This window comes from Podarcis cretensis, assembly GCF_951804945.1.
Source record: "Podarcis cretensis genome assembly, chromosome: 14".
NCBI classification, from domain to species: domain Eukaryota; kingdom Metazoa; phylum Chordata; class Lepidosauria; order Squamata; family Lacertidae; genus Podarcis; species Podarcis cretensis.
Window position 1 is genome coordinate 33,551,475 of NC_137183.1, and position 14,887 is coordinate 33,566,361.

The window sequence follows — 14,887 nt, forward strand, 5'->3', positions numbered from 1 at the left end:
AGCCCAGGGTCAGATGTGTTCCTCCAGGCCCCTTTAGCTGTCTCCTGGGAGGTATAGGCCACATCCCTCATGGCTTTGCCTGGCTGCACTATGCCACTGAAATGTAAGGAAACCCTTGCTTGCATGCATCGAATGATGCATTTGCGGGAGATGGGGATGTAACATGCAACACACAAAGGATAAGAGTTGCCCCCACTTTTAGCTCCAGCCACCACCTCCACTGCCATGTGGCTCCCACCACAAGGGAATGTTGATTTGGGGCTGGAAACGGTCCCCCATCTCTATTGTAGTATAACTGATGGAGGCACCTCTGTTCGTTTCCACTGCTGTCACTTGAAAAGCACATGAATTTACAAAACGTGTACCAATTATCTGCACAGGATCCTAGTCAACCCTCAAAATTGGATTTATGGGTTGGGGGGGGGGGAGGACACTTGAAACAGAAAATTCATCAAGTCCGATAGGGAGAACAACCTAAGCATCAAATGTCACTAAATCCAATATTGCACAACTTTCAAAAACAGACACATCCATTAAATTGGAAACTTACTGGTAGTTATTGAAATATATTAAGTGCTTTCCTGTGCAAAGCAAAATAGTTTGTTCAGGGATCTGCTGGAGGCACAGCAATCTTCAAGCAGTCCAAGGAAAGTTTAAAAATGGAGACTTGCTGGTCTATATCAGACCAGCTTTCCGGGGAACGGCTCTTCTTTGTTTTAGACCGGCATTTAGCTGGAAATGCAAGGGACTGGACAGGAGACCTGCCTGCAATGCAGGTGGCTCTACCACTGATCGATGAGACCATTGCAGTCAGACCACTGGTCCAAACTCAGTGCTATCCAGTGTGAGTTGTTCTCCAGAATTTCCAGCGGAGGTCCTTCACAGCCCTCTCTGGAGATGCCATGGGTTAAACCAGGGACCTTCTGCTTGCAAAGGAGGGACACTACAAAGATAAGGCTCTTCTCCAGGGAACAAGTTTGGTATTTTTGTTTTAATGCAAAGGGTTTTGTTTATTCACAACTTCCATTTCAAGCAGCAAATGAAACAACTTGTTGCACCAGACCAAGTACTTCCAGCTAACATTTGTAGGATAAATGGTATCAGAAGAGCCCTAGTTAATGTATTTTGACAGCTGCCCACAAGGTGGTGCTTGAAGTACAAATCCTATCAACATAAATGGCTGCTTTTTGGACTTTTTGCTCCCATCAGTCCCAGTATGCACAGCAGCATATTCCTCCGGCTGATGGGAGTTGTAGTAAACCATCTTGGAGAATACAAGTCCTTTTTTGGGGGGCAGTCTGCAGGTAAACACAGTTGTCTGGCCAATTGGTGAGAATTTGCAGGCTAGTTTGGGATTTCTAAATAGGTGTGAAGATAGTTATTTCCACCCCTACTTGGAGATGTCTGTCAAGGATTACTCATGTCAGCTTAGCTGACAACTCTTTAACACCCCCTACAGCTTTTTGAGTTCTACAACTCTATTGGCACAATAGCTGGTGGCAACTGGGAGGACTGGAATGGGTTATTACAATGTGCTCTCGGTGGAGCTGGCCTTGCAAAAGATGTGAAAACTTCCAAGTGGTTCAAAAGACAGCTGCCACAAATATAACCCATTTAAAACAGCTGCATTGCTTGCCAGTTCATTTCTGGGTCAAATTCAAGGTGCTCAGGTTAGTGTTTAAAGCCGTAAAAGTCTTAGGCCTCAACTACCTGAAAGACTACCTCCTTCCCAACGGACTACTACAGGTCTTAAGATCATCAGGGTGGGAGGCTAGTTTCACCACCTCCAGAGTGCCTTCTCTGTGGCAGCCCCTAAATTGTGCAACTCCCTCCCTACATAGATGCATCTAGCAACATCACGACAGCTTTCAGCCAATGCTGACAGCAAGTCTCTTTACCTTGGCCTTTGCCACCCAAGATGTAAGCCTACCTTTATGTGACTGCGTGTTTTGTAATTGCAATTTTTTAAAGATGTTTTAAGGTTGTATTGTAAATGTAACCCACCCTGGGATCTTAAGGGTAAAGTGCAGGTAATTCATGGATTTTCTCTTGCATACATTTGCAATGAACCAGTGAATGAGTGACTAAGATTAGAAGCAGTTGCTGACCCAGAAATATTACTTTAGGACATAATCCACTTTGGCCAAATACAAGGCTAGTCATATGTAATACTTGCCCAGAAACAGAGAATATGTTTACTCGGCATGAACACAGGACCCCCAGCAGCTGGGCTTAATCTTTAATAAAAAGTTTTTTTAAAAAAAATTTCCCTTGCGAAGGCATTCTTAAAATCATGCAACCAATGGCAGCTGATCTTGGAAACCAGAGAGGTGGCCATCCAAGTAAGTCTGGTAGGAGCATGGGGTCAGGACTAGAGCGCTACATGTATTCTTAGTGCAGAAATACCTTTTCTTGGTGCAGAAATATCTTCAGCATAGAGGCTACCTAGTGCTGATGACTTTGCTGTAATTTGATGGAAGGAAATGGAGGTCCGTGTGCAACTGTGTCAAGAGCGATTCTGAATTCCACAACCATGTACTATAATGCCACACGTGGCCTAGCAAAACCTGGGTTCAAATTCCTAGTCCTCAAATTCACCCAGAGGCCATGGGCATGTCAGCTCTTGCTCCAAACCTCAAAGGGTAGCTTCGAGGAAAAAGCCACCACATACACAGGCCTGGGCTCAGAGAGAAGTTTACAACTTGATCAGAGAAGTCTACAACCAAGTGTGAGAACTGTCACAATCAATTATCAAGAACAAAAGGTTACCCATTTTAGAAGGAATCCCCTCCCCCACACACACTGGATCCGATTTGACAGGGACTCTGTTTCCCCTCCATTCTGCCTATTTTATGGCTTGGGCCAATGGCACTGCCTGTACATGCAACACACAGAGGTCTGTTACCTAAGTTGACCTATTTGTGCATCCTACAAGTGAGATGAACTCTCTATCAGGGATGGAGAATCTCCAGTCCGCACTCTGCAGGCGAATGTTGGCCCACAAGCCCGTTTCCCCCCAAACTACAACCACCTGTCAATCAGCCATCACTAAGTGAAGCAGATCCCTCCCCTCACAGTGGGTGGAACTAACCATCTCACTCGCCTATCATCATTATGCCATATTACTGACAGGTGGGTAGCGCTGCACACTGGTAAAAGTTGACCTGTAGGGTGAGAACACAGATCTGGCCGTCTGGGCCTGAAAGGCTTCCTTCTCCTTTAACAACAGGGACTTTTACACCTGTGCATCTCCAACTATCTGATGTGGCAGAGTGGCACTCCCCACCAGTCAATGTGCCAGATTTTGTCCTTGAAGTGTCCCACCCAACTGCGTTGTGGTGGAGTCACTGTGGACCAGCAGCCGGTGGCTCATGGTCTGTGAACCACTGCTTCTGGGAAGCAGTGTTTTTGCTCAGCTCTTTATAGCTCACTTTCTTCTCATTCCATGAAACTTCTGCTACTTCTACCAAGCAGGGAAAGGATGCGCCATTACAAAGCAATTCAGTCCCAGCCTCTGGGCAGGCAGCTTCAGGACTGCTGCTATTATATTCACAGCCTCAGCGCACAAACACACGTCTGAAAACAGGCAGTAACTGTCCTGCATAACATACGCACAGTATGTTAAAACAATGGTGGCAATAATGTTCATAAAAATGTAATACTAAAGTTGGATCATTTGGTCCATCTAGTGTGGGGCGGGTGGAGAACATTATCCACGTTAGCATTACGGTAGTAACTAACATGGGTAAAGTTAGTTAATCCAGCCTGGGACCACTTTCCTTATGGGCTGTCTTCCAGGAGCCACAGGCCAGTGGTGGGTGGGCCAGAGGCCAAACTTTTACCTTTGTACAATAGGCTAGTTTCTACAGACATACCTACCTTTCTTTTTCTCTTCCATCCAGCCAAGCAAAGATCATTATCAGAATCCAAGGACACATTCCAGTCAGGTAAGCACACGGGCACTAAATAATGCCAGTGGAGATTGTGGCCTGAGCTTACATCAAGACCAAGATGGAGAGGACCACATTTGGTCCCTGGGGCCCATTGATCTGATGGCAGCAACTCTCCAGCATTTTGGGCAAGAATCTTTGCTAGCCTTACCTGAAGGGCTTGAACTGGGGACCTTCTGCATGCAAAGCATATGCTCTACCACAGAGTTATGGCTGTTCTCCCAATGTATGTGAAGAACTATATAAACATTCTCATGTTCTACATCCAAAACAATACAAATTAGAGCTTTACATTCAGTCACAGCACAGCTAAACACACTCAGAAGTCTCCAGGACACTGAGAAAACGGAACTACCGGTAATCATTTTCTTCTTCTTACAAGTAGGATTAGTCCTCCATAAATGTGAGATTTTAAACAGTCTATGTTTGACCTCGTTTGAGTTTGGAGATACTTCCCACCCTCTTTTCCGGATGCCTAGAGAAAGTGAAGAGAAGTATTAAAAAACCAAACGAGCTAGGTTGGTTTATTTTGAATTTTATTAGGGTTTTAAAAAGGTATCTATTTCTCCAGCAGGGTAAGTCACATTTGAGGATTGCAGGAGTTCAGTTTCAGACAAAGGAAGAAGAAAAAAATCAGCTTTGCATTACTTCATTATAGCTCATGTGTTTTAATATTTAAATTGAACTTTTAGTAATATGCAAGCCAAGCTCAGCTTCAATGCAGGATACACTATTATGTAAAATCTGCCCCACATTCATGTTAAGTTTGGTTTACATGGGGAAAGAGATGAGACAAACGTCACTGGAAGGCATTCAAATTGAACCAGGTAAAAATGCGGAACTGCAATCGACTAATTTCCCACCACATCCCAAAGCGCTAAACATGTCTGTTTTACAATAGTCTTATTCTTCCAGAAGTCACAACCAATGGAAATAATCCACACTGGATATTTAAGTTAATTCGTTACACACCCATTTCCCAGATGAGGCCATCATGCAGTCTAGCTTTTTTGTTTGTTTTGGCAGGAGGCTGAATATTTCAACAGCAAATACAAGGGTTTCAAAAAGCAGTAAAAATAAAGTTTGTCGAAAGACTTACAAGCACACACACTATTAGTGCAGCTAGATTATCAAAGCCAGCTTTTCTTTTACCAAAAAGGAAAAAAATGGCACCAAAAATGTAAAAAAAAACGCTTGACAAATTTTGTTCAGAGGAGCTAGACTGATAGCAAAGCTTCAAAGCATTAGTGAACAGAGGAATTATTATATTCTATCTGATAGGGGTTGAGGGAAGAAGAACTCCACACATCAAGATCCACATTTCAATCTTTTCAAACTCATTAAGCGATAAAACAAACGTATCGTATCCTGCTCCAACTAGCATTATGGGCTGGCCCTCACTTAACTACTTTGGAGAAAACATACCACTGATCAGAAAAACCCAGTGTTTAGTGAAGCCCTAGAAAAACCTTCCTCTACTAGTTCTGTACACCTATGAACTAAATCAATTTAGGAGTGAGGGGGTTGGGGAGCATAGCAGTGGCAGACGTTATTATGCGACGTTTGTCCATTCCAGGCTGACTGCTACCAAAAATACAAGACACTGCCCAGTGTTCTGGGCTTCTCAATTAAACAGTCTCCTCCTATGTTTCTGAAGTGCCACTTTTTTTGGCAGAAAAAGCTGGTGGGTAGTCAGGTTTTTTGCACTGTGGTCTTAAGCCACTACGGCACATACCAGTGTGAATTCTCACGATGGAAGCTAGTTCTAGACCACATGCAAATTACAAATGTCACACAGAAGCCGTGGTGCACTTTTTTTAGGTCAACAATAGTGAACTAGCTGTACATACATTGGCAACCTTTAGAAAGTGTCGTCTCTGGGTTTGTTTTAAAATTCACGCATAGTATCATGAACTACAAACCTGTAGCCACAAACACCACGTAACTTTAAAAAAAAATAATTGTTTAGCAACTCCCCCAAGCTGTTTGTATTTTAGCAATACTTAAAAGCTCTACAAAAGCAAAAAAGCAACATGCTTCTTGCAATGCATGTTCCTGGCCTCAGGAAGTTATAGGAGTACCCTGTGGTTCAAAGCAGACTTCTTCTAAATGGTGACAAAAGGGCACCTGTGCCAGGACACCTCAAGGCTGAAAAGGCAGAAAAATTCAAGAGCTACTTGTGACTCAGTACCAGCCAACTAGTCATGCTGTTGCATCCCATGATCCAACAGAGTTCCCCATAGGTATTCGAAGCATAAACAGATTCCCCCTCCCCTGCCTCACAATAGCCATTTGCAGGGTGCTTCCAGCCAGGAAGATCCACATGCATTTTGAGCTCTCCATCCTGTTAAGTGAAATGCGGAAGTGACCATGGGGGTGGAGACCTGGGTTTGCAGATGCATTATATGGTGTAGAGAGGGTCCTGATGCCGCCTAGCTGGTCAGACCAAGAAGTTTAAATTGAATTACTTGCAGGCTAGGCTGCTTAAAAAAGCCCCCAGTTATGGAAGCAGAAAGTAGGCAAGACATCATTCCATTCACCACTTGATTAAGACTGGGAAGATCTCAGGAACTAGGCATGGGCGGGGCCTTCTGCAACAACTGCCTCAGTTCACACATAACAGTAGCTAAACTATGGCTTAAGTGTGAATAGTTTGAACAAGTGGTGCAAGGGTCCCTGGACTGAAAACAGCAGCCACGGCCCCCTGCCCAAGGTGACCCGCTAGCCAGAGTTAAGCCATAGCTTGGCTTAGCGTTGCATCCAAATCAGGCCTGTGGTTTTCTCTCTCCCATGGCTTGTCTGCCCACTGCAAGCCCAGGTTCGGGTGCACCACTAAGCCAACCATGTCTAACTTCACTGGGCAAAGAGAGTAACAGCTGCAATCTTGGGCACAGGAACCAACCAGCCCACTTCCTCAGTTGCGCTAAGCCACTGTTTTGACTTACCGTTACATGCAAACTGGGTCACTGTCACCGGTTTCTTTCCCACACAGGCGGAGAATAGCCCTTACATGCTGGTCCTCTTCTAAGCCTCCCTTCAACATTCTCCAAGGTTCACTTAGCTGATCAAACACACATGACTGACATTGAGAAAACATGGTACAGCCAGAAACCTGCTTCACCTAGGATGCCACAGGGTGGCAAGAACTTGGCTATTAGCTCACATTCAAGGCCAGGTCAGCTTAAACCCAAGACTTTTCTTTCAGTTTGCATCTGCTGCATATTGCACTGAAGCCACTGGAAACATTTCAGGATTATTTCCTAGAGAAATTTATTTCATGGGACTTTGAAAACAGTCACATCTTGCCCCTGTCGGAAGACCTGCACTGGCTGACTTTGGTGATTTAAGTCATGTCTCCTTAAGCAGCTTGGAAGTCACACACAACATAGTGGGAAAACATCCAATATCCTTTAAAAAAAACAGAAACAAAAACTAGTCCCATTCATCCATTTTCTCATCATTCCACAATGATAATTTCTTCACAGGAAGCACACAATACAAGTCATGTAGTACCCAAGCCACCTGTTCGCCAGTGACAGAACATGTTCCTCTGTGGAAATTAATGAAGAATTATGCTGATTGCTTACAAGGGAATACTCAAGTAATAATGGGCAATCAGCTGAAAGACTTCCAATTAAAAGTTCTTGGGCCAGGAGGGTGTGGGAGGTGAGACTGGTGCAGCAATGTCAGAGTTCTCACACACACAAAGCAAATCCAATGAAGATCCTTTTTAGCACTGATTTAGTTTCCATTGCAGAACCATCGTAGAACCTCTTTACATTACCACACAGCCACCATCAACTGCTTTGGGAACTTAAAAAAAGGTACAGGCCAATACTTAATTATAAATTTGCACACTTAACTATATAGAAATTAATGCGCCCAGTAGAACTTTTAAGAAGAAAATATTTATATATATATATATATTCAAAAAAAGAAGCCTGCAGGTCTTACATGCCAAGTCATGTTTTTGACATTGTTGTCAAAATGGCAGTACTGTTGAAGCAAGTATTTAAACACAGCAAGAAAAAAAGGACAGAAAAGCATTTCTATAACCAAATAAATGTCTGATATTTCCTTTTTCCCTTTAAGAGTACAAGTAAGGTCACTTTTTAGCCTTGGAACGGATGCATGTTCTGCCTGCGATGAGCTTGCTAGCTACTACACAACATTGGAAGTCCTCTGCTAAAGAAATCTAAATTTGAAGAAAGCTGTAGTTACGAGAGAAGAATCTACTGTCAGTACGTAAGCTTTCCTTTATGGCAATTATTGAATCTGTGTGACTTGGGAGGAGAGCGCCTCAGGTTTGTTTCCCCAGCAGTAGATACGCTGTGGATCGAGTGCCTTTAAAGCAGCATGGGGAGGGGGGAAATGAGGAAGAGGGAGAGGTGGGGGGTCAAAAGGTTTTGCCATTTAGATCATACGATTGCGTTTATGGGTTGGGGAGTCCGTAATGCCATCACCACACTGGGCTGAGGTACGCTTTCTAGTTCCACCATTGTCCAAGTGGAGTGCCATTTCTTCGGATATGAAAGTGTTCAAGTCAACGTCATGGAGTCCATTTCTCCTTCGACTACTGTTGGAGCCGCTGCTCACATGAGTGGGTGAGCCCGGGGTACTCGAACGAACACTTATGCTAGCCATTGCACCACTAAGACCTGAAGGAAGGAAGGAGAATGCAGAAATTAGAAAAGAGTCAGCATCCAAAAAAAAGCCCCATCTGCCCAACTCCAAAGTTAGACAGCATTTGTCTTAAGGACCGTTCCCAACCCTCATGACCTAAAGATCAGCTCAAAATAGGAAGTCTCCTCCTGCAAAACAGCCTGCAACATGACTGGCAGAATCAGAAACCACAAGTCACACAGAGCAATGTACAGTGTATTTCAATTTATTAACTGAGGCCTAGGGATCTTCAGGTGCTTTATGACTTTTGAGGATCTCCAAAGAGCAGCCCAGTGGGCATAATCAAATCAGTTAGGAACATTAGAAGAGTCCACATACTTTCCACATGCAAGAAGTTCAGAACAAGTTGGGACAAGTTTATGTAAAGTACTTCCTGTGGCCCGAAGATCAAGGTCAAAGACTGAATTGGAATTCCCCCCCCCCCTTGAAATTTCTCTTATGCAGATTAGGGTAACTTACACTGGAAAATTCTCTTGTGCCCTAATTTAGTATGTTGACATAACAACAGACCTGTTGGATCAGGACAAAGTCCATATAGGCTCAACACCCAGTTCTCACAGTAGTCAACCAGATGTGCCTCTGAGAAGCCTGCAAACAGGGCCCAAGTCTACTTGCATTTAACAAAGACCAAAACTGCAGAGCCTGCCAAGTATTGTATTCAAAATGGCCATTCATTGTTATTAATGAATGCATCAAGCAGAAAACCTTCTTTACACATAAAAAAGTAATGGAATTTTGGGGAATGGGGATTTTCTGCCCCACATCACTGATCACAACCAATGTCCTAGTCCAGCCTTGAGCCCCCAGATATTGTTGGACTACGACTCCCATCAGCCATCTGAGGACTCAATATTAGAGAAGGCCACCCTAGCCCTCTTGAGGCTTGCACGGATGTGTTCTGCTTCAACCAGCATCTAATGGAAGGTACCATTTCCTGGCCCCCTTTTCCCTTTCCATGTAGAGTGCCAATTCAGGCAAGACTGGGAAGAAGGCCAGGTTCTTGGTTGCCTTGGTAACCCACAATGTTATACAAGGGGTTGGGAATTCAAAACATTTTTCCAACTCTGCGTTCTGGTCACTTGCTTAAGCCACAGTACAAGAATTTCTGAATTGGGGGCAGCTGCTTGTTGTCTTTCTGTGGTACTTAGGAATCTGCACTTTTGTTACTTGTCAGAGTGTTAGTGGTAGGTTCAACAATCATATAAGGGTGATCTGGGTAGGTTTATGAGATAGTCACATTGAACTTGGGTAACACCAAAGTCAGTCATTGCAAAAGCCACAGCTTGTCTACCTAACATCTAAACCAGGCATGGCCAAACTTGGCCCTCCAGCTGTTTTGGGACTACAACTCTCATCACCCCTAGCTAACAGGACCAGTGGTCAGCGGTGATGGGAACTGTAGTCCCAAAACAGCTGGAGGGCCAGGTTTGGCCATGCCTGGTCTAAACCATGGTTATGCTTGCTAGATATTAATGCTGCAACATCCTCATCAGGCCATACAAACTTCTGGGGAAATATAGTTACCAACTATACTGAAAGATATAGTTTGGGGAGGGAGGGCTGTTCTAGGAGAATATCATTTTATCTGTATATCTCCAAGAAGCACGTCAAGACTACAAGGGGAAAGAATTTCAAAATTCCATTGTCTGACTGCAGAAGGGAGCCTAAAGAACGTAGCACTATTCCCAAGCAAGTACATGACAGAATGTGATGCCCCTTTTAAGGAACTTGGAGGCAGCCTGCTGGAACAGCATGCATTTAACTAGCTACTGGGCTTGTTGTCCAGTCACAGCTTCTACCTAAGAACCTAGAAGCCTGCTGGTTCAGGCCAAAGACCCATCTAGCCTAACATATCCTGTCCTCTTGTGCTGTTGCTCAATGGTGCATGCATTCAGAGGCATATTGAAGTAGTACAACGGCACATTTAAAGTAAAATGTTTTAGTTGGTGCTAAGTTTCAATTCACCTTGGCAGATAAGGTTTCACATGTTTATAGTATTAACAGTGTCACGCAAAACAGGTATTTCTAGCACAGGCTTTATAGATGAGGTCTGGAGTTCTCCAAATAGTCTGTGGCCCACCCAAGCCCCATCAGCCTTATAACCATACACACAGACAGACAAGGTTGCAAGGAGGTAACATGCAGATTTATGCTTTGTAGGCTTGTAGGCTGTTAACCTACACTGGCACATAGCTCTAGTCAAGAATCTGGTTGATCGGTTACCACAAGGCGAGTGATCAATTAGGTTTAAAGTTGCATATTTCAAGACCCTTAATATAGGTGCTACCAAAACCTTAAAAGATGGTGGTGGTAATACCCTGCCCCTCTGCCAGTCTGGGCCGCTTCCAGCATAATAAAAACACAGCAAACATCAAACATTAAGAACTTCCCTATACAGGGCTGCCTTCAGATGTCTTCTAAAGGTTGTGCAGTTATTTATTTCCTTGACATCTGATGGGAGGGTATTCTACAGGGCGGGTGTTACTACTGGGAAGACCCTCTGCCTGGTTCCCTGTAGCTTCACGTCTTGCAGTGAGGGAATCTCCAGAAGGCCCTCGGAGCTGGACCTCAGTGTCCAGGCTGAACAATGGGAGTGGAGGTGCTCCTTCAGGTATACAGGGCTGAGGCTGTTTAGGGTTTTAAAGGTCAGCATCAATACTTTGAATCGTGCTTGGAAACGTACTGGGAACCAATGTAGACTTTTAAATATATATGGTCTGGGCTCAAAATACCAGCCATTAAAAGCTACTTTCACTGTCAAAGGTTTGGTTTAGTTCAGACATTATGTCTGTAGCCATATTTTAAAGTAGCCACGGTGCGTCTTTTTTGCTTATTAATAAGCAATCAAGTCACAGTGATGCTCAGAGCTACATATTCACAAAAATTAAAATACAGTACAAGAGAATGTGCTTCAGTCAGACGATAAAAAGAAGCATAAGTGACCACCAGGTCGTGTTACTCTGCTTCAAGGGTTTATACCGAAACTTTCAGCCTCAGAATTACAACTTTCTATAGAAGTTCTAAAATTCACATAATTTATTCCTGAAGAGCACAGATTTGACGGCAACGATTTACAAAATTCAACAGTACTCCCTGATTCAAGAGCACAAGGTTCAAATCACATCCATGTTGATACCCACTATACACCTCTGAAATACCATATTTTTCCCTCTATAACACGCAGATTTTTTCTCCTAAAAAGTAAGGGGAAATGTCTGTGCGTGTTATTGAGCAAATGTGTGGTCCCTGGAGCTGACTGTCCCAAGTACAGGGCAAAAATCAGGCAAAAATCATATCGCGCCTTCACGGAGGAGAGGAGGCTGCTGCTTTCCTGCATTCTGCCTCAGGGTCTTACTGCCCACCCTCTTCTGTTTCGTTAAGGAACAAAGAGCAGGCAAATCCCCTCCCCTCCAGGCAAGCAGAGGGGAAAGCAGAGCGTCCTTCCCTCTAATTTCTCTCCATGCTCCGGTGCTGCAGGTCTGGAAAACATGCAGGAGAGAGGTAGAGAGGGGGGGCTGGCTTGGGGGGGGGACTTTTGCCTTCCTTTCCTCCCTCCCGTTATACCCCTCTCCTGCATTCTTAGCCAGCTGCTTCTCCGCACACCCCTCTCGTGCTCCTTGTCCCTTCTATGTTTTTCCTTCCCTCCCCACTTAAAACTTGGTTACAAAGCACGGATCCACAGGATCTTTGCATTGGGTCACCCCAAATTCACCATCAGATCACATAGCATGTCTATGGCTACAGCCTACACCAAAAAAAATCACGCACCCACTGTTGCCTGGGGCTGCAACGGTGCAAAAACGTGGTTACAAAGCACAGATCGACATGGATTCTCAGGATTTTTGCATTGGGCTACCCCAAGGTAAAAGGTAAAGGTACCCCTGCCCATACGGGCCAGTCTTGACAGACTCTGGGGTTGTGCGCCCATCTCACTCAAGAGGCCAGGGGCCAGCGCTGTCCGGAGACACTTCCGGGTCACGTGGCCAGCGTGACATCGCTGCTCTGGCGAGCCAGAGCCGCACACGGAAACGCCGTTTACCTTCCCGCTGGTAAGCGGTCCCTATTTATTTACTTGCACCCGGAGGTGCTTTCGAACTGCTAGGTTGGCAGGCGCTGGGACCGAGCAGCGGGAGCGCACCCCGCTGCAGGGATTCGAACCGCCGACCTTTCGATCGGCAAGTCCTAGGCGCTGAGGCTTTAACCCACAGCGCCACCTGCGTCCCATCGGGCTACCCCAAACTCACCGTCAAATCACATGTCTGTGGCCACAGCATGAAGCACAAAAATGATACATCCACTGTTTCATTCAAATTTTTTTTTCTTGTTTTCCTCCTCTAAAAACTATGTGCGTGTTATGGCCAGGTGCGTGTTATCGAGCGAAAAATACGGTACTTGTTTCATTGAACAGTCAAATTGTTATGGCCAAATGCCTGCACAATAAAACTGAATGTGCACCGACAGTATGTAGTTTCCAAAGGCAGGCCCTTGCAAACCAGCAGTCAAGAAACATACTGACAGGCCCCTGAACGATACTGGATCAGAATCCAGAAGAGTAGCATCAGCCTTCTGCCACAGCAACAAAAACCTGTGGCACTTTTAACAGAATGTGGCAGATGCATCTGACATAGGGAATTGCCTGAAGAAGCCTTTGTTAACGAACACATTGTTGAGTAATGTGCACCAGGGTTCTTACGTTTGCATCTCCCTGCTTTCAGATCTGACAAGAAACAGTTGTCCTTACCAGTCACCAAAGAATCAGTCACATGAGAAAAACACCTTTTGCCTAACCTCCAGTCTCGGAAATATTTCCAGATAGTGTCATGTGGGACAAGTGTCCTTCCCTGCAGGAAGCCTCAGAGGTGGAGCTAGCTTATTTCCAATGAGCACCAGGTCCGTCAATTTAATTCCTAAACCTCAACCAGTCCCAAATAAACTTTTCTTAAAAAACAAAGGGACACCTCCAAATCCAACATTCTGCTACAGAAGATTCCCAGAGGATATGGTCGGCCAGTTGGTGCCGAAGAAGGATAAGAATTTCTTTTTGTACGCTACTACGGCAGCAAGGATTCTTCTAGCAAAGTATTGGAAGACACAAGAGCTACCCACGCTGGAGGAATGGCAGGCGAAAGTGATTGACTTTATGGGATTGGCAGAAATGACCGGCAGAATCCGCGACCAAGAGAAAGAGACTGTGGAAGAAGATTGGAAGAAATTTAAGATCTATCTTAAGAACTATTATAAAATTGAGGAGTGCTAAAATGCTGCGGGAAAAGAAGACGCAGAATTGCAGCGGAAAATTGTGTTTAATTTTAGGGTGGAATTGAAAAAGAGAATGAATTTACATTTAATTGGTTAAGAAGGGTTGCTGAATAATGGTTTAAAATTAAGGATGCAAAAAGGGAAAGGTATGGGGAAGTCCGGGAAAAGAGGGTTATGGAAATAAGGTTAAGAAAATATGAGTTTTTGTGTTTGTTTTTATGTTGTTTTTGTTTATGTTAAAAAATTTGGAAATTAATAAAAATTTTATTTAAAAAAAAAAGAAGATTCCCAGAGGAAGGAGGAAAGAATATCTGACCAAGTCACACATTCAGAAGACTAGCAAACATATATTCCTTTGAGTTTCATGAATTTACACACTAAATTGGGCAAATCTACCAACTCAATTGGGAGGCCACGTGGTGCCCTCTAGACATCACTCCCATCTTCCCAACCAGTGGCCATTTCAGCTGGAGAATTATAATCCAACAACAGTATCTGGATAGCAAGATTTTAGACTTGCTCCAGGCTTAATTCCATGTAACCTACGCAGCAATCTGAACTTGAGAACAAAGAACTTCTTAGAGAAGTCGACAAATTCAGTCACTGATGGCAATCACTTCTCTCCCCTAAGCAGCAACTCTCAACCAGTGTCCCTCTGTTCCCTTATAGGAGGCTGTCTTACAGAGAGTCAAGATTATTGGTTCATCTAGCTCTGGAACATCTACATTGACTGGCACCATCTTTCCAATGTTTGGCAGAAGTCTCTCCCAGACCTATCCAGAAAAGCCATCCAACCAATCCAGTGAGTTGCTGAGAGGGACATGACACTGGGCTTTTAAGAAGTAATTTCTACTTATTCCAACATCCAATGCAAAGTGAGACAAAGTCCCCATCCTACCACCATATTCTGTACACATGGAAGACACCTGGGAGAGGAGGGGGAGAAGGTATCACTAATAATGACTGACAACAAAGCCAAGCCAGAAAATTGTGGA

The 14,887-nt window shown here is 44.3% G+C and overlaps 1 protein-coding gene and 1 long non-coding RNA gene across 2 annotated transcripts in view; one reads left to right on the forward strand and one right to left on the reverse strand.

Annotated features, from left to right (window-relative positions):
* Nucleotides 1-160: 160 nt before the first annotated feature.
* LOC307202570 lies at nt 161-4,706 on the forward strand. The gene is made up of 2 exons (XR_013832937.1): nt 161-2,072; nt 2,987-4,706. It is a non-coding gene; the product is annotated as an uncharacterized lncRNA (long non-coding RNA).
* HAPSTR1 (HUWE1 associated protein modifying stress responses) overlaps nt 4,470-14,887 on the reverse strand; it is a 28,340-nt gene continuing 17,922 nt past the window's right edge. The window contains exon 4 of the mRNA XM_079952634.1: nt 4,470-8,608. Coding sequence (XP_079808760.1) covers nt 8,364-8,608 — 245 coding nt within the window. The 3' untranslated portion in view covers nt 4,470-8,363. The remainder of the gene's footprint in view (nt 8,609-14,887) is intronic.